Source organism: Dendrobium catenatum, unplaced genomic scaffold (assembly GCF_001605985.2).
Source record: "Dendrobium catenatum unplaced genomic scaffold, ASM160598v2 fragScaff_scaffold_586, whole genome shotgun sequence".
NCBI lineage: Eukaryota > Viridiplantae > Streptophyta > Magnoliopsida > Asparagales > Orchidaceae > Dendrobium > Dendrobium catenatum.
Window position 1 is genome coordinate 804,392 of NW_021319048.1, and position 20,896 is coordinate 825,287.

Here is a 20,896-nt window from a genome sequence, read left to right on the forward strand (position 1 = left end):
TTGCTTATATAATTTTTTTAGATTGATTTTTCATTTTTGGTAAAATAAATGCAAGAATTATATATCTTATAAGGAAAATTTTATTTTATATGTCTAATTGTACATTATTATGGCCTAAACATAGAAAATGTGATATGTTATATCAGAAATTCAGAAGAGATTTTAGACAACTATAGGGTGTATTGAGGAAGAAGGGAGATATGCTAAAGCTTAAAGGTTTTGCATTTTGATTTCATGCCCTTTAATTATTCCAATGGGCTTATTTATAGCATATAAGGACACGCTTTAACCTAACAGTCTATTAACAACATAATACATACTAATTACTCATTATATTCTTTGTTTTACAAACATATAAATAATTGGATAAATATTCCCGTTATTCATTTTCTTGAAGAAATAAAATTTATTTCGGATAAAATTATCTCAAAATTAGCGTTAACATATTGCATTTGTTGATCATATAATAAACTTCAAGCCATTCAAAGTTGGATTAAATTAATTTAAATTTTGAAACTGATTTGAATTTAGGGTTCAAACTTTATTCGTTCAAACCTAATTTGAACCGATGTTTGAACATCCGTTCAAACCTTATTCAAAATTCATTTAAAATAGCCTCATTTCTTCATCTCTTACATGTTTGTTGGAGAATGTATCCACGAAGGTGCCAACATGAAGTTCACGAGGGTGGCTAGTGAGTAGGCATCGATGACATGTGAAGAAGAAGAAAAGTTCACTTTCATTGCCTCGCAGAGTGAATGCATCAACGGGAGCAACGATGCGTTAAGGAGAGTAATAATTCATAATAGGAGCCCAATGTGGGCAAATTTCGACGATAATGATGATGTGTGAGGATAAGATGGTTTACAATTACTATTCAATACGGATTACATTAATGAGATAAATATGCATATAAACAAGAGGAGTTCTTAAAATGAGCTTGATTGGGATTTGGGAAGGCATAATAAGAGAAGTTATCAACATTGATTGGACTGACGACATATGCAAAAAATGAAATTTGCATATGAAGCTCATTGGTGAAGGAATTCAAATATTGGCGGTTTGTAACATAGCTTATTAAGGATGACACTATGGAATGTATATATGCGAAGGTGCGATTTGAATCAGCTTTAAATAAATGTTCAAATTTGAACTAATTCTAAATAATTTCATTTAAGACATACTTTGATATATGGAATGCGAATATAATAAAAAGAAAATTGTATCCTAAATAAATATTAATGAACAAAAAAGGCATGCATGCATCTCCTTCAAGAGAAATTATTCTGTGCGGTCAACCAACGATGTTCGGAGATGAATCAGAATGTGATACATCACTTTTTTTGTTGTTTACCACTATATACGGGATAACGTGACATATTCTAATTCGCCTCCGGATCTTCCGGTGATCACAACGAATAATTTCTATTCCTTCAAAAGAATATAGAGTCAAATTTCTCTCCTATAAATATATGAAATATTTTAGTCGCATATTTAGGTTTTAAGGACTACACGATAGAACAGTTAAACTTCGCGGTGTCTGGTTTCCATTCGATTAGGTCTAAGCGACACCACGAAAGCAATGGAAGTGGAGGCGGTGCCGGCGATTGTGAAGACGGCACACGAGGCGCTAGATGACACTCGTAGAGCATTGGAGGAGATCGCGGCGAAGATTCTCTTCATCAAGAAGGAAGGCAAGCCCAAATCTGAGCTCCGGGAGCTCAGCACCCAAATGTCCCTCTTGTTCATCACCCTCCGTCAGGTTAGGGTTTGTTTTTACTGTTTAATTCTTGTTTTTTCAACTTCTTTAAGTCTGTGTAGTAAGGATTATTATAATATACTGCATGTATATGATGATTAGTAATATAAATTGGTTCTCCTCTGATGTTGAGTACCCACCCATACCCACCCACGAGGCTATGGGCGTACCCATACCCACCCATGCCCATTGGGTATGGGTGGGTACGTGGGTGGGTGTGGGTATGGGTACCCAATGCAGGGCTCTGCTATATACCGGATAACATGGCATATTCTAATTCGCCTCCGGATCTTCCGGTGATCACAACGAATAATTTCTAATCCGGAATATAGAGCCAAATTTCTCTCCTAGGAAATATTTTAGTCGCATATTTAGGGTTTACTGGTTTAGGGACTACACCATAGAACAGTTAAACTTCGCCGTGTCTGGTTTCCATTCGATTAGGTCTAAGCGACACGACGGAAGCAATGGAAGTGGAGGCGGAGCCGGCGTTTGTGAAGACGGCACAAGAGGCGCTAGATGAGACTCGTAGAGCATTGGAGGAGATCGCGGCGAAGATTCTCTTCGTCAAGAAGGAAGGCAAGCCCAAATCTGAGCTCCGGGAGCTCAGCACCCAAATGTCCATCTTGTTCATCACCCTCCGTCAGGTTAGGGTTTGTTTTTACTGTTTAATTTTTGTTTTTTCAACTTCTTTAAGACATTGTTCAGCTATGTTTTCCTTGCGCCGGCTGGGAGAAATATCTTTCCGGCACTGCTCGAGCGGGCGCAGTCAGACTCTGCTAACAAGAAAACTCGCCAAACAAAGACGCCTTTTTGGTTTCTACTACTTGTTCCAGCGTCTGTAGACCTCAATACTGCTTTGCTTTAGAACTCATCAGAAGTCTTTCTTAAGGGGGCAAACCCATTTTTATTCCAATATCATCCGCCGTCATATCTTTTTCTTCGAAAGAGTTAGCTTGGTTTGGACTAATTGTGTTCTGTTTGACTGATTATTTGTTTGAAGTTGAACCGAACCATATTGGTGGAAGAAGACCGCATAAAAGCTGAAACAGAGAGTGCAAAGGCACCGGTGGACTTTACAACGTTGCAGCTTCATAACTTGATGTATGAGAAGAATCATTACCTGAAAGCCATAAATACATGCAGAGATTTTAGGTCGAAGTATTCTGATATAGAACTTGTCCCTGAAGAAGAGTTCTTAAAAAATGCACCAGAAGATATTAAAGAAAAAGTTCTGGCTAGTGATGCAGCTCATGATTTGATGCTGAAAAGATTTAACTATGAGCTTTTTCAGGTATTTTGATCATTGCTTTTTTAAATCTCTATAGTTATTTCATTATCAGTAGTTTGTATATTATTGATCAGCAAAAATCCTTCTTAGTAGTTTAGAACTTTATACTCAATCAAGAAAATAACTCCTTATTATCATTCCTTGCACGAAAATCATGAAGTCATCTGAGTATTTCTACATTAGATTCAGATATCTTTTTTAAAATTATTTATGAGTTAGTTATGTTAACTGAAAAAAATGCATTTAAGATATTTAATCTATTAGTATTGAGCATATAGCCATACTTGATTTAAGGAGATATAATTATGTCATAGCTATTTAAAAGATAATCACCTGGTACGAAAGGAGACTAGAGATGAAAGAATTTATACTGTGAAGGCATTCAGAAAGTCATGCAATTTGCCTGTTCATTTTCTTTTTTGGATGTGAAATCCCAATGCTTTTCTTATACTTGGTGTGAGTAACTTATTTGACTTTATTGTTGTGGCAAATTGATGTCACACAAGAAAGAAAGTTTATATTGTTTGAGATTTATTTCACTGATTTTATTTTAAATTAGGGCTTTATATATTTTTTTTTCAGTATGAGTTATTTCTTGGATAATTTTAGGCTTAAATTTGAGTGGGATTATCTTCTCTTTGCAGCACTTTTTTCTTAAAATTTGGCTCAATTTATTGTAATTCAACATCAGATCTAAATTTGAATCAAAATATCTTTGCTTTCTTCTTCTCTACCCTATTGACTACACTACTATGAGACTTGCATTCATCTTTTCCTTTGCCCCCTTCTCTCTTTTTCTTTGATTCTCCTATACATGTTAATAGCACAAAATAATATGTGCTATTGCCCACGGCATAGTATAGCATGCTTTCTTCACTATTAATATAACAAGGTGCAACTTAGCAAAATATTACACGTTAAGTGTGCTATAAATGTGCTATAGCACATGAACACATGCCATATTCTTCTTCATTTCTTTATTTGTTTGTTTTTTGATTAACTCATTAATTTTTTTAAAACATTTTTTTTTGCTTAAAACATATTTAGATATGTTAGGGTTTCAACTCATCTAACTATTCATGCTTTTCATGGTTCTTGACTCCTTGCAAACTTCAGTATTCCATAGAAATGCAAAAGCCGGGAGAAATGAGCGGCTATTGCTACTACGGAGACATGAGCTGTTGATCCAAAACTAGCATTCGTTATTGTTATTTCCCAAGTTGTGCTATGAATTTATGTTATCAACGAGCCATGGGAATGAGAGATTTTGAGGCTAGACGGAATCAAAAGTATTGCAGACATGCAAAAGATGCACATCAATTAAGATCCAAAAGGAAACTTTAAGCATTCTCTTTCCTCTTCCTCATCTTTGAAGTAACTTTACACAACATTGCATTGATGCTTGTACACTCCCCTTTATAAGCAACAATTATTTATTTTCTTTATTTATTTATTTTTAAATGCATTTTCTTCTTCTACCCTACTAAGAATTTGATGTAGTGGATCGTCGAAAGAATCGACCTGTAAGAAGGATTTAATCCCAATCCAGGGAACAAGAGGAACACAAGCTTCAAAGCTTTATAAAAGAGATAATATTCATTCCCCTTTTTCTACTACAATGCATACATATATAACCCATCTATAGAATATTTTAGAGAAACTTGTAACAAACTAGATAAGATATTCCTAAGGAGAACTATTAGCTATAATGTTCCACATCATTCTCCCCTTGCGTCAAAAGAGCTCGACTCCGTTCGAGGCTCTTTATTGGGAGGGAGGTAGAGGTGGACATCCCAACCAGATCCCTGGGTCGAATACTTTGCATCTCTGATGCATACCCATAAGACCAGAAGCTCCATAAAATTTAAACACAATAATACTTTCCAGGTGGTCCAGATGTTGTTTGGCCTGGCAGGATCCAAAATCAGGATAAGCATATTGATAATGCCAAACAAGGGCACTTTCTTAAACTTCTATGCTCGATCCATTAGTTGTTTTAGTGTATAACTGCATGACAGGTTCAGCAATCTGCTTCCAGTCAAAGTCTGGCACGGGTACACATGTCTCCCATTCCGACTCTTGATTTTGCCTCATAAAGAAGCCATGTTCAGCCCCAAGTGCAAGTTTGCTTCAACCATTCTTTACCACTAATAAGAAATACCAAGTTGTTCGGATCTCTACCCAAGCTATTGAGGATGCTTATAACTTCAGGAGTAGGCTTGCTTCTTGCTGATAGATGTTTGAGGCATCATGGTGCCATTATATTCTAAAAGGATAGCTCGATTTTTGGTTCTCAGGTATGCTGAAACAATGTGCTCAACAGAAAGTCTTCTAAAATTGGGGTCAAGTGCAATGACCCTGAAGCCCAAACAAAAACCAATGTCCAAGCACCTCCTCCAACCATGGTCCCGGCACGTCCTTCCCAAGTCCTGCAAGAAATTATTAGCCCAATAACCAACATCATGAGTACTTACATAACGATAATGTTTCTCATGGAAAAGCTGTTGCTCTTTATAACTCATTGCCAATGATGTATCCAATGCTTCGGCCACTGAATCTACAATCCAAGGGTTGATACGAATAGCTCCACTAAGTGATGGTGAACACTCAATGAACTCTGAGACAACTAGCATACTCCTTTTGGGCTATGATGCATCAAGCTGCAACAGTTTATCCAATCTCTCATTTCCTTGTCTACAAATAACGTACTCACAAGGGATGAGATTCATGCCATCTCTTATTGCAGTAACATGACAACACTCAGCTTCAACATAATAAGCAATTCTCTCGTAGAGCTGGAACGAGCTATCGATGAGAATGATAGGTTCATAGCATGGCCTTCCAAACGTCATTAATTCTCTTAGCTGCTAAATATGTCTCTTGCACCTCCTGAACATCTCGTCCTTGGCCTTTGGCTGTGTTTGCAATTTGCACCAAAATAACCTTTCCACCTCCACCCATGGCCTCCAACCACTTGTTGTAAATGATCGAGTTTGGCTTCACACCAAGGGCTTTCATTTCCTCAAACATAGTGAGTGCACCATTGAAATTTCCAACAGCTCTATAAACTCCAAACATAATAGCAAATGTAGAAGGATCAAGACGCCATTTTCCTTTGCGCGCTCGATCAGCAAGAGTCATCTCCACATTGCCCAAGCGGCCATAAGCCTCGATTGAGTAAGTGACGCCCTCGGGATTATATATGAATTCTGGCATCTTCTTGAACCACTCCACCATTTTTTGCATCACTTCATAAGCTTCATCCAGCATTTCAATTCTCCCATGTTTGCATAAGCTACTAATAAGGGCGTTGATACGGTGATCATTGCAAAACACCTCCCAGAACTTTGCTCCGTTCTGGTTGCCGTACTGGCCGCCCTGAGCATGAAGAATTTCACACATCTTCGTAGACTGGTGGTGAGGGTTTGTATCTCTATCTTCACGTGGTCTTGGAGGCCGCTGGGCTGATTCATACCCAGCGAGGCATTCTCGTTTGGCACTAGGTCTGTTGGACAAAGCGTGAGTGTCTATACCAACCTTCTCTTCTCCCTCAGCGGAAGAATCACGTTGGAGCGGATCTGGAGGCGAAAGGGGCCCGTCGAATCGACCTTCCTTGACAATGTTAATATCCGCTGTAAAATCTTGCTGGAGGGGAAACGTAGCGGGCAGAACTGAAGGCGCAAGCGGGGTTGGGCGTGATGGAGGTGTCTCTCGCAGCATGGTCGGGAGCTCTGTGGTCGTAGGCGAATCAGATCGAGAGCTCTATGTTCGCGGGCGAATTTGATCGGGAGCTCTGTGTTTGCGGGTTGGAAATGTAAGGTGGGGGTCTTGCTGGAATGTCCGAGCTTGATTTAAGTGCGGTCATCTGCGGAGGTGGAGGAGGTCGATTCAATGGAAGCGGGCCGATGGGCTCAGGTGATACCCGCGGGAGCAGAATCGATTCGAGGCCGAAATACACTCGAGAGGCGGAAGCGGGGGTTGAACATTTGGGTGAACTGAGACGAGTGCAGGCTCTCGGGTCGCAATATGAGCGGTGGTTTGAATCATTGGCAGTGGTGGGAATAGAAGAAGATGGAGGTTCGGGAACACGGATCTGACATTGAAGCAGAGGGGGGTCGCGCAACTGGAGCGGAAGTTCAAGCAGAGGGTAATCGTGGGCGACTGCTGGTTGATTGCGAATATGTTTGCGATCTCGTGAAGCGGACGAGAGGAGCGAAGACGAAGACGACAGTATGGTTGCCGACGACATTCGCATTCTCCTTATGGATCGAAGGTTTCTGTCTATCCGATCAAAGTTTCTGTCTACCCGATCAAGTGATTCATTCGCTTGAGCTTGATAAAAGGCAATCCGGCTTCGATCATCGTCTACAACCCACCTTTGGTGTCGATCGTCTTTGACCACCCTTGTTATTCTTCGGCTTCAATCATCGTCGACAACCGACCTTCTTCTGCAGTCCATCGATTTTCGCAAGCTCCAGGCTCTGATACCAATTGATGTAGTGGATCGTCAGAAGAATCGACCTGCAAGAAGGATTTAATCCCAATCCAGGGAACGAGAGGAGCACAAGCTTCAAAGCTTCATAAAAGAGATAATATTCATTCCCCTTTTTCTACTACAATGCATACATATATAACCCATCTATAGAATACTCTAGAGAAACTTGTAACAAACTAGATAAGATATTCCTAAGGAGAACTATTAGCTATAATGTTCTACATCAGATTTGTTGTTTGTTTAATGATTAGTTTTGATTGTTCTAATTTGGCTGATTGCTAGCAATATTACTTTTTTATATTGTCGCCTTGGTTCAATTATTGTTATTTATGTTGTTTAATATGCCTAACTATTATCTTATTGTAATTCACTTTATTACATTCATTACCTAAAATAAATAGAAAAAAACTTGGATTTAGACCATTCTTTTAAGAAAGATCGAACATACAAATATTGTTTTGGCATAGGAAAATGATAACAACTGTGTGATTTTTTGTGTGGCAAATTTACAATTGGAAGAGTTATTTCCTATAGATAATATTTGGTTGGGACTTGGGAGTTTTAGAAATTGCTAATATAATAGTTTCTCTCAACGCTTAAAATTTGAGAGAATATGGGTAAGAAGGATCTAAAAAACAATATAGTGAAATGCACATGACAATATGGATGAAGAAGATATTTTGATGGGATGGATGATGGCCTTTTAGATATATGCTCACTAAGGAGTTGTCATAGATCAAATTCTTCAATTCGAAGCATCAAACGTGCTTTTATGTTTACTATTCTAAAGGGAAAGGACAAACAAATACAATATCTATTTTGAATTTTGAGGAATTGGAGGAAAAAAAAGGAAAAAATTAAAAAGAAGTGGATGCTAGGAGGAAGGAGATGAGGGAAAGAGAAATTCAGATGTTTTGTTGATTTTGTATGATATAGACGTGCTATTGAATGCGGTGAAACATGATAACTTTTTGCTATAGGGGAGGTTTTTGGTCTTGGATTGAAACATCCAATCTACCGTGAGGTGTATATTTATTATTTGGAACAAGGGTACATCTCACAAAAGTTGTTGCTATTTGATAGAGAAGATTCTCTTAAATATGGTTGTTTTAATAGTTGATGCTTGGGTATTTTGCTGGGAACAGTTTGGTGAATTTTTTGGTTAATTGGCTAAGAGCAAACACATCTATAGAGTCAATTGATGCTATCTCTTATGCAAATATTGTAATAAATACGTTTTAAATATTAAGTATATCAAAGGTTTGGACCATATCAAGTCCTTCAGGTAGTAATTGATAATTTCTTAGAGAATGTTTTGACTACTTAGTCACAATGATGCATCATTTCAATTATGTTGCACTTCTATATATTTCTTAATGAACATTGTGTTGTCTTATTGTAGGGATATATTGTAGTGGACTCTATGCGCTACATGTTATTTGAAGTTGATAATGAAAGATAACTTGAACAAGAACTAAGGAAACATTTTGAGAGAGCTATTGATGTGCATAATATCATTTATGATAGGCCAAAATTACTTGATTTGATGAGAAGATGCACCAATCATACATTACTAATTAAACTGATTTTAAGATTCTGTTAGGTACTGATTTTTAAACATTAAAGCAACTTCATCAACAAAAAAAAAAAAAGAATTTGATGAAAATGCTTACATGTGAATAATTTGTGTTGGGTTCTTACACTAGGAAAATGAGCCAATCAGATGATGAAGCAATCACTACCAACTAAGGGTGAAAATGAGCCAAGCCGGCTTGTACTTGACTTGCTAACGAGCTCGTGTGTTAAGCTTATCAAATCACGAGCTCGAGTTCAAGCTCAAAGTCAAGCTCGAAAACTAAACGAGCTTGAGTTTACTTTTGATTAAACCGGGTTCGTCAGCTGACGTAAATAAATTAAATATTAAAAATTATTTTTTGGGTGAAATAAATATTACAATTGTTATTCTATTCTTATATATTCTATAAAAGTGCAACATTTAAAAGAGCTGGACAACAGTGCAGTTTTTCCAAAAAAAAAAAGGCTGAAGTTTGTGAATAAATTATTATTTTAAGCTGCTTTCTTTTTGGATTCTTCTCCTTTGTTGCAAAGTTTTGAACTCTCCTCTTCGGCAACTTGAACTAAATACTTTTGCCTTGAAGTGTTGGTCATTGCTGTCGACCTTCTTTGACATCATTCCTGAGTTCTACCGCTGCTTTATCCTCTCCATCTTTGAGTTCGTAGAGAGATGTCTGTATCCTATGATAATCTTCCCAAGAACCAGCAACCCATTCTTCGGCTTCTCTGTTAAATGACCCATGCTTACAAAGACACTTCAATTTCGTAGAATGATTTTATTGCATGAAAATCCATTATAGAGTTCATTTTTGTGCTGAGAAAATTAATGGAAGAATATATAAACAAGAAAGGGTTTAATGTGTTATTATTGCTCTTTAAAAGGCGTATGATCTCATACCAGAAGAATTTATTCCATGTGCATCAAGAAAAAAAGGTGCGTGCTAAAGTTATGTTGAACTTATTTAACATATGTGTGATGAAGTGTTGGCCAGAATTATTGTATTTTGAAATGATTTTTTTTTTTTAAATTAAAGTAAGATAATATTAAGGATCAACTCTATGTTGATATTTTTCTGTACTAATGGAGATAGTTTACTAAGGAGACTTTTATCAAAATAAATAAGAAGCTAGAATAATGGAGGATTTTTTATTTTGAAGATAAAAGGGCTTAAGATCATTAAAATAAAGGTCAAATATGTGACATGCAATTTAAGCGGGTGTAAAATTAGTAATTTATTTATCAGTGTTATCAATGATCAAGTTGTTTTTTGTTTAATGTGCTAAAATATATTGGATAGATTGTATAGATGAATGGGGATAAAATGAGGATATAACTTCTAAAAGTTAATACTTTTTGATTAAATGATAAGTTCCTCATGAGTATCATATATTTAAAGAATATAATTTTTTCTTTAAAAAATTATAAAACTGTAACTTGATTGACTATATTGATTTTAGTGTTGTGCGGTGGGAAACAATTGCATTTTCTATTATTTATATCAACTATTATTACACACTTGAAAGAAGTTGTTTAGTTGTGCAGATTAAAGAGCACAAGGAGTTGTGAATCCTTGAATTAAATAAATCATGCATTCAGCTTTGCTTATTCAATTTATCTGTTTGCTTTCCTGTTTCATGTTATGAATCTTCATATTGAATGTACCTATTTCTCTGTTGATTAATTGAAATATAATATTTTATTTTCTTAGAAGTTTGGATGATTTTCATATGTTAGCTTTATTTATTTGCTGATTGCCTTCCGAAGCAGATTCCAAGAGAAATGTGGCACTATCAGTTTCTAGATATAGCAGATGCAGAATTTCTTTAGCATGGCATCATCCTAAATTATTTATTCTTTCAACATATAACTTTTTTAAAACTATAATTATAACCTTCTCTCCAAATATTGGTTCCTTGGGCACCTGCTTTAGTTATAGATTCTTGGTTGTGTTTTAACGTCTTTTTAAATATGATTTCTTTAGTCTCTTCTCTATGCTAAGCAACATCTGTCTTTTTTGAAGAGGAAAGAGTTGTGCAAGCTTCGTGAGAAGTTGGAGCAACACAAAAAAAGCCTTGTAGAGACCATAGCAAGCCGGAAAAAATTCCTTTCAAGCCTACCATCACATCTGAAATCTTTGAAGAAGGCAACGTTACCTGTACAGCAGCAGCTAGGGATTCTGCATTCCAAGAAGCTAAAGCAGCATTGTGCAGCTGAGCTGCTGCCACCTCCTCTTTATATTGTTTACTCACAATTATTGGCTCAGAAAGAAGCTTTTGGTGAGAAGATTGAGATGGAGATCACTGGAAGTGTAAAAGATGCTCAAACTTTTTCTCAACGGCAAGCAAGCAGGGAAAATGGTAATTTGAGGGATGTTAGGGTGGCATGAATATGATTTTCGTTCCATTTATCTTTCTTCCTTTCTCATCTTGTGCTAGTACTGAGTCTCACTTAGATAATGGTATAACTTCAAAAGGGGAGTAGCTCATTTATTAGTTTTTCATCATAATTTATTTTTTTACACATGACCAACTAATCTATATGATGAATCTTTCAGAATTCCATGACAACATATTAGTGTGATTCAGGTACATCAACTAATATAGAAAGCATCCGGTTGGATGATGATGCACCCGACGAAGAGGAAGATGTTCAGAGAAGAAGAAAGAGACTGAAGAAGAACCTGCCTAAAGAAAATGGAGACCAAGGAGGAATACAGCAAACTCATCCACTCAAAGTTTTTGTCCACATTTTTGAAGATGATCTCCAGCCTAAATCTCCAAAGCTTATGTCCCTGAAGTTTGAGTATTTAATAAAATTGAATGTTGTATGTGTTGGGGTTGAAGATCCTGAGCAAGCTTCTGATGAAAATATTTTGTGTAACCTTTTTCCCAATGACACTGGCACAGAACTTCCACATCAGGTTAGCTCTATTTTTTTGACTAATTACTGAGAAAATAGCAAACTTTATTGATGCAATAACGTAGTTCCTTCAATCCATAACTTACCTATGAATTTGAATACTGAATTTTACCTGTTGTAGGTGATTATAGTCTACGAACATAGATAAAGATGGTTTAGGTAAATACATCTTAGGGAAGAAAACACATTAGATAATGGAAGACAATGTTAAAAAAGGACAAATCAAAGGTGATATAGCTACAAGTTATGCAATAAGATACCCAAAATGTATTTCATTCCTAGTAGTTAACATGAATGAATGGAGAGGGAAAATTCATCAAGATAGCCCTAATTAGCTGAGATAAAGATGACGTTGCATGTTTCTAGATAAGAGGCGATGGTTGTTGCTTGGTTAAAAACACACTTTCTAGTTCTCTCTTCTTATGTTGTTTGGAGTTGGACTCAACAAAATAATTGTCTATCAAGCTGGCATGATGGAAGTTTCTTATTGTTGTTAAAAGCAAGGTTTTAAAACTTTGATTTAGTTTTCAGCAATCTCAGAAGTTTCAGTTTTTTTGTGTTTTAAACAGATTTAGACATTTTGGTGGCTAGTTTTGATCTTCACATTTGGTAAAATTTCAGGGGAAAAATAATACTACAGTAAAAATATTTGTTTATAATTGTTAATTAAAAAAATGTGAACTCCCTGGTTAGTCTAAGAATGTAAAATATATATGCCAATGCCACTGCATGCCTCGATTAATCTTCAGGATAATTATCATATTTTTGTTATTTAAGGTCATATATTTTACCATCAATAAAATTTAAAGCTATTTTTTATTATTTTTGTAAATTAAACTTAATTAATGTTCTAGTTATGAGTAAGTCTACAGAATTCAAATAATAATTATTTATATTATTAAATAGTTTTAGTAGTTTTATGCTATTATTATGTTGAATTATGATAAATTTTTTTGTTTTTTTGATAATTTTTAGGTGGATTAATTGTTGTTTATTAATTAATAATTAGTTTGTTGGATTGGTCCACTAGACCGGTCCAATCGGTCCATACAGGACTGGCTTACGGGCGAAACAAGCAGACTCTTCCGCTACTCCTGCACGCGCCGAATGATCCACCCACTTCAATAGAAGTATTTAGGAAGGATTTTTAGGGAGTTAGGAGGGAAATTTGAATGTAGGGACTATTTAGGGATTTCCTTTTGGATGATATGCATTAAATAGTTTGTTTTCCTAGGGTTAGGACATCTTGTATTTGACTGAAATTTGAGTGATGAGGACATCGAAGATCAACGGCTACGGTCGTGTCTATTTATTTTGATGTATTTGTTATTTGTACTTTTCCATTTCTACCCTCACTTGAGGGCTTTGTTTTATGTTTGCCCTAGGGGTAATTTTGTCTTTTTATTTTCCTTGAAAGTTTGAATTTCAAATTTGAAATTCAAACTTTCCATATTTGCAAAATTCCCAAAAAGGAAAGTTTTTGAATTGATCCAATCCAAATTTCATGACATATGGAATTATTAATTTTTCATCATAGGTGGTATCGGCTCAATTGGAAAGCGCTTAATCCCTCCCTAATCTCCTTCTCCCCTCTCACCATGCCGCCGGCCCCCATGAGGGATTTCCCCCCATTGATTGCTCCTTTAATGCCCCATCCTATTTGAAGTTGAAATTAATTTCAAATAATTTTTCTCTCCTAAAATTTCAAATTCTGAAATTTATTTCAGGATTGTGAATTAATTCCCTCCTCTCCCCTCTCTAAGCCACCGGCCTTGCTTGGGATTAATTCCATTTTTTGGCATTGATCACATGAGTTGGGATTCAAAATTCAAAACCTAACCCCAAAACCCTGCAGTAAATTGCTGTCCAGCAATTTTCCAAGTAGAAACTGCTGTTCGGGAAGCTCCAACCAGCCATAGTGCTGCCAGGTTTTGCTCTTGTCTGCTGACCAGCATTCCACGCATCGTCCCAGAGAGTTTTGCAACCCTGTTTTTTGGTCCAGCTGATTGGCGAAGTCCTGAGTGCCGTCTACTACCCAAGGGTTGTCAAAGTGCTGTCCCAAACGGCCAGAAAATTCGTGGCGCCGTCCATCCCTCCCCAAACACTCAAACGATCACGTCGGAGGTCCTCATTTGTCTTCCCTTGGTAAACTTTTCTTCCTACGTTTATATCTTCCTAATTCACCCTTCAAGTGTGGTTATATTTGGAGTCACAAAGCTCATATCAAGCTCTTCACCGCTAAAAGCCTAGTAATTAGAAGAGTTGTGTGAGGGATCTTTCATATCCTAATCTTATTGTTAGTATTGGAATTTATTATTGGAACAATCCATGTATGCAATGTTGGATTACGATGGCTATCTTTTGAACTCAACTTATATGCATGTGAATTAACCTAAGCTAAGTACCACTTAATATTTATCTTATCGTTCAATTCCTCATAAGATCTTACTTATTATGACCTCTAAATCTAAGCGTGCAAATGTCATTAAGCAAATCATTTTCGCATGGATTGTTTCACATTATTGAGATTCTTAGATTATCACATACTGTTTTTCTTGTTTTTCCTTTGAATTTGTGAATCTTTCTAGCTGATTTCATCAAGATAGTTATGTTTTACTTGGGAATTCCAAGTATTTCCTACATAGTCACCTGCCTTAATGTTACTTTAAATAAGTTGTTTTCCACATACATGTATGAAGTAAATTGTGACTTGATGGGTTGAGCTCGGTATTTCATTTTCGAGAGTCAATGTATGAAACTTGTTGGTCAGTTTTTACCAGATTAGGACCTAATTTTGATGAAAAAAGATATATGCTTAAAAATAAAAATGATGTGCTGCTTCTGATTGACCTGACTGCAATTGATCCAAAACGGGTGAAACAGTTGGTTTTGGCTAAGTACATAAATCATGGGTAAAAGCGTTGTTCTTTAAATGTGGTGCATAGCGGAGTGATGATGTTGCTCTAAAGAAGTGGGTATGCATCATAAAGTACCGTTTGGGCATTTCAAACATGAATTTGTACTGCAAGACCTTGTCTCTAGGTTTTTATGAAAAAAAATACGATGGCCATTTTACCTATCGTACATGTTTCTGGTCTTCTCTTGTGACAACAATTTTGCTTTTTTATGCAGACAGCTAAGCTATATGCTGGAGATTTTGTAGTATTTGGTGATAAAAGTACTCGACCATACATGTGGGCACAGCATTTAGCTGGCATGGATTTCTTGCCTGAGGTGCCTCCTCTCCAACAACATAGCGAAAATCTGAAGACTGAAGCGAGAAGTGCCAATGTATCTTCTGGACTCTCTCTTTATCGTCGTGAGAACCGAGTGCAGACTGTTTTGCAAAGGATCCGTTCTAGGAAAAAGGCTCTTATGGCTCTTGTGTGAGTCACTGCTCTGTTAGTTTGTATTCTCAACTCTCAAGACATAACATTAGGGAATGAATTGCTTTTTTTTGGTTTTATGGACGAGTATCTTACTATACCCTGGCAGATAATTTCTTTGATCCACTTGGTTGTTCTCAACTTTAAGAGTGATTCTTCATGCAGTTTACAAGGAGACATCAAGAGCTTCAATGCAAGAAGTACTATTAGATTTTTAAGGAATTTTATTTCATTTTAGATTGTGATTTTAAAGGTTTATGTTAGTTTGGCTGCCGTGGCTTTCCCATGTAATGTTATCTTTGGTGTGCTTATTTTATGACTCGTCATATTTGAAGGTTTGAGGTCTTTTTTGGCTACAGGGAGCAGCTCAATTTCTTGGTGAAGCTCAAATGGCCCTTGTTAGATAATGAAAATGTTCCCTGGGCCTTGCACACCCCTCTTTGTAATTTGCAGCAATGGTTGCCAGTAAGACCTGTTGTTGATTCCTCAGTATCTGCTGTTACTGCTGAAAAACTTGTAGGTTCAGTAGGCCATGAGCTTGACAGAAGATCAGTTCCTCCATCAGAAATAGAGAGTGCAAGGGAAGATGGGGAACTTCCAATGGCACTACCAGCTACTGTATTTCCAGATGATTCAAGTACAAAGATTTCTAATGTTTCTTCTGACCTTGAGAGTTCTAGAAGCCTGACTCTGATTTCAAAAAACATCACACCACCCAAGATGGTCAAGTCGTCAAGTTTCGGTCGGCATGAAGATGATTTGGATCTTATACTGGATATGGAGAGTGATGTGGAGGAGAAAGTGTGCATTGAGTCAGAAACCGATATTGTTGGTGCCACAGAGAAACCATGGGTAGACCATGCTGCAAGAGAATTCCATTTAGTTCTGTGTAGAAAGGATGGAAACGAGCAGATGCTAAAGTTGGAAGCTACGGTATTTGCTGCACTCATCTTTCTCTTTTTCTGCTTTTGGATTGCTGAACATTCAATTTGAAAATTTCAGGTCAAGATCAGTATAGAATACCCTCTCAGGGCCCCATTTTTCAAGTTAAGATTATCACCAGATGGTTCTCAAGATAGTTTTGAATGCTTTAATGAACTTCGCGCCATGGAGTCAGAGGTTTGTCATAATCAATAATTACGGTTATCTCAGGTCGGGTTTTCAAGTCATTATATTTACTTTGAGATAAATACAATATATGATTAATCGATCAAATCTTATATTTCATTATCTCAAATTAAATCTAATGACTTGAAAACCGTTTCTAAGATCTTTTATTGAGTTTTCTTACGCCCTTATTTGCAGGTGAATCTCCATATTCTCAATATTTTGTCTGTTGACAGTGAAAATTACGTTTTAGCTCACCAAATTCGTTGCTTGGCTATGCTCTTTGATTTGCATTTTAATACAGCACATGAAAAAAGAAAAAGTAATTCTGTGGTTGATGCTGGACTTTATATACCATTTAATGATAATCTACTTGGGAGGGTTGTGAGAGGTAGGGATCGCAGAAGGATGCTTTCTTGGAAGCGCGTTGGAAGAAATAATCACAGTTCTTGTTGAGTGAGTTCTTTTATCATCCTTTATAATTGAATTCAGTTAATTTTTTGAAAAACTGATGGATGCTAATGTTCATTAGTTGATGATATATGTGCTTATAAAAATTGAACTGTCATTTTGTGTGATGCAATGCTTCTCATTCTTTGCTTGGTCAAAATTTGTTAATGTTTGATGTTATCCTTTTTAAAACTGGTTTCATGCGGGATTTCATGAATCATACACTGTGAATCTTTGATAGGAAGAAACTTAAAATGTCATGTTAGTCATAACGATGGTCTTGAAAGATGACATTGCTTATTCCTTAGGAACATGAATCACATGTGTGATAGTCATAATAGAAAGGTTGTTGCTTACCTTGATATTTAAAATTTAGATGAAGGCTTTGTTTGGACAGCTTTCTTACTGTTTCTTAAAGCAGTTTTTTAGTACAAATATTAAAATTTTTGTATTACAAAATTGCTTGAAAGCAGTAAGAAAGTTGTCCTAAACAAAGTTGAAGTTTTAAATAGTGGTTTCAATGTATTATAGTTTAATATATCTCTGAACTCTTGTCAAAGGTCTTTGATGGAATTAGTGGTGAAACAAAATAGCTTGAAGGAAAATCATGTATAGTTTTAATTGGGTGCTATGCAAAGATCCAAAGTCTCTTTTTTATTGCATTTTGTTTTTGATAGACATCTTAGATACTTGATTTCAAAATCAATAGTTTTTCTTTTGTGTTAAGATGGTGGTCTGCAATGCTTTATGGCTCAGAGTAGTGGCCATTAAAAGAGAATCATAAAATTAGGTGTTGCAGAAATGAGGATATGCTTAGGTGAATGAGTGATTTTACTACTAGAGACAATGCAAAATGAGTGTATACGTGAAAAGGTTGTTGTTGCTTTAGTGATAGATAAGATCGGAGAGAGTTGTCTTAGATTTGGTCACATGAAACGTAAGCTTTTCAAGGACCCGGTTAGGAGAGTAGATGTATTAGATTTAATTTATACTAAGAAATGTCTAAAAAGATTTGGTTAGAAAGTACTTTTGTCATTAGATTTAAATGAGAATTTGACTCTTAATAGAATATAATAAAAAAAATGATGCATGTAATCTACCTCAGACAGTGATATAAGTCTTTATTATTGTGATTTTTGCTATATTGAGTAGTGCTTACCAATGAAGAGATTGTGATATTTTTTGAATGACACGATGAACAAATGTGTTTGGCGTGCAGTATTGAGGATTGAAATCTTAATTCAGGTGGAGATAAATGTGGATTTAGGCCAGTTGGGGTCTAACTAGGGGTGTAAGCGAGTTGAACTTGCTCAAACTTGGCTTGACAAAGAGCTTGTGAGCTGAGCTATCGAGCTGCTTGCTCAAGCTTGAGCTTAAATTCGAGTTCATGTATTAAACGAGCTTGCAAGATGGCTCATATTACACATTTGTTCAATTTTTTTTCTTATGTAGTATTTTGCTCGAGTTCACCCTTTGAGCTTGACATGAGCTCGAGCTTGAGTTTTGTACGGCGAGTTCGAGCTTGGCTCAACTCATTTACACCCTTAGGTTAAACCATATAAAAGTTGCTTTATACAGTATTTTATTAAGTATCCTACAATATTCAATGGATCATATAAACGTTGCATAATATTCAAAATTGCATTAGTTTTTTTAGTCATAACTCTTAAATTGATTTTGTAATTAATTCGTCATGATATTCACCAGTTGATATTTATTTCTCCTAAAGCTTTTGTTCATCCCAGCTCATTATAATTTCTGTTCATTTGTAACACTTCGAAAATATTTGAGCTTATCTAACTAATTTTAATTTTTTACCGAAAATCTGTTTTAAGTATAAGATAGTTCTTTCAAACAAAGCCTAATACTTTGGTTGTGTTAGCTTTCTTATTGATTCTAAAGTAAATTTTTAATATAAATTTTAAAATTTTTATACTAGGAGAAATTTTAAGTAGCAGTAAGAAAGTTGTTCCAAATGGAATCTAAGGCTTCGTTTAGGATTGATTTTTAGTATAAATTTTTTTAATTAAATAATTTTATATTAAAAAGTTGCTTAAAAAAGCTGTTAGAAAGTCTTTTTAAATGAAGTTAAAATTTAGTATATATATATATTCTAATCAGTTGATTGGAAGATTGATGTTTGTGTTCAAATCATTTGAGTTGACTTTAATTAGGGGTGTTAATTTGGGTCAACGGGACGGGTTCGGGTCGAACCCGGAATTGACCTGGCACTATTCGGGTCAACCCGAACCCGAACCATTTTTAAAAATGGGGTAGGTTTAAGGATCCGAACCTGATCCGATTCGAGTTCGGGTCAACCCGATCCGACATGAATGACCCAGGGTTGACTCAAAATTGCTAGTTTTCGGGTAAAAAATTGGGTCAATCTCGGGTTTTCGTGTCAAAAACGGGTCATTCTATGGTTTTTGGGTCAAAAATAAGTTTTCATCACTTTGGGGTCAATTTTGGGTTGAATTTCAGGTTGCTGGGTCAACTCGAACTCTAACTCTACCCGATTTTTAAAACGGGTTGATTTGTTGAATCTGAACCCGACCCGTTTCGGGTTCGGGTTGACTTGAACTCGGATTTTCTAAGTTGTGTTCGGGTCGTGTCAAAAATTGACACCTCTAACTCTAATCTTATCTGTCATGGAGGAATTTTTATTGCCTCCTCCCACCTGACGCATCTCTACGTTCGGTATGCCGTGATAACGCGACACATGGCAGCCAACTTTACCCATTTTGACCCGACGCTAGCCCATATGCTTTACTACGTTTATAAAATTATTCGGGTTGGACCGTCGTGATGTATATGAGAAGGGCGGGAAAATGAAAAAATACGCGGCTTTTACCTCTGGTATTAAAACTTTCTCTGTATTAAACCTAAGATGTTCTACAGTCTCTATGGTTCCCAAAATTTTCATATACCTGACGTAAAGAAATCGTTCAGTATTTTAGGAGATGGAAGGATCGACTAAAGGTTCCGGTTTCGAAGACTTATTTTTCTGCGAGGAAACTCAAACTTTAAGCTATGATGAAGCTTTTTCTGATGTAATATTAGTAAGTATTTTATGTATACTGTTTGTTTTTTTCTACTTTTTACTGTTTCGAACGTTGGTTGTAGTAGTGTGAAGATTATCCCGGAGAATTTCAAAGATGGCTGTGTGACATAATTTACACTATGAAGATTTTTTTAATTAAGTCGGTATTCTATATTTTAGATCGGTATACGTTCGGTACTGATTATAATGGATAGGTAAAATGTTGACACACAGTTGTACCGAGCAATACCGAGCAATACAATACCGAGCAATACCGAGCAATACCGAGCAAGAATTCCTTACCTCGGTATAAGGTCGGTATTGAGTAGTATATATCGGTAAACGGTCGGTACTAATTACAAAAAGGTCGGTATAATTCCGGTTAGCACTAATACATATCTAAATAATATTAATACGTGGAAGTGGCGATCATTCATATAGTAGTCGGTCCCGATTTGTATATACCTAGTTAAACTGCAAAAACCGCTCGGTATCTCGGTATCAAATCGTTTTAAATGTCTGGATTGATATTTAGATATAAATATAAGCTAATATGGATGTTTGAATATTTATTAGGGTGTTTACAATTGCGAGAAAGAAGCATATGAAAAATATTGTCAGTACGCGCATTCAAATGGATTTAGTGTTCGGAAAGAACATCACCATTTCTGGCCAAATACAAGGTTAATCAAATCAAAGGATTTTGTGTGTTCTAAAGCAAGTTTCAAGAAGGAGAATGAAAGTGGTACTAAGTTAAAATATCGAAGATCAAGTACAAGAACAGGATGTCCAGCCATGGTTAGATTTTCGGCGAGTAAAGATGGGCTTTGGTCAGTGTATAAATCTGTAGAGAGTCACAATCACGAACTGGCT

At 36.1% G+C, this 20,896-nt stretch overlaps 1 protein-coding gene and 1 pseudogene across 3 annotated transcripts in view; one reads left to right on the forward strand and one right to left on the reverse strand.

Annotated features, from left to right (window-relative positions):
• Nucleotides 1-1,503: 1,503 nt before the first annotated feature.
• The window catches only part of LOC110115329 (THO complex subunit 5A), a 25,825-nt gene continuing 6,432 nt past the window's right edge, over nt 1,504-20,896 (forward strand). Inside the window, exons 1-8 of one of the 3 annotated variants that reach the window (XM_020848536.2) lie at nt 1,504-1,762; nt 2,763-3,053; nt 11,142-11,478; nt 11,707-12,041; nt 15,173-15,426; nt 15,786-16,359; nt 16,429-16,545; nt 16,732-17,116. In XM_020848536.2, coding sequence (XP_020704195.1) covers nt 1,583-1,762; nt 2,763-3,053; nt 11,142-11,478; nt 11,707-12,041; nt 15,173-15,426; nt 15,786-16,359; nt 16,429-16,545; nt 16,732-16,989 — 2,346 coding nt within the window. In that variant the 5' untranslated portion in view covers nt 1,504-1,582 and the 3' untranslated portion in view covers nt 16,990-17,116. Of the gene's footprint in view, nt 1,763-2,136; nt 2,407-2,762; nt 3,054-11,141; nt 11,479-11,706; nt 12,042-15,172; nt 15,427-15,785; nt 16,360-16,428; nt 16,546-16,731; nt 17,117-20,896 lie in introns of those variants that run through there. The other 2 variants (XM_020848535.2, XM_020848534.2) reach the window with 2 other exon arrangements.
• Nucleotides 4,978-6,098, reverse strand: LOC114579632 (annotated as a pseudogene).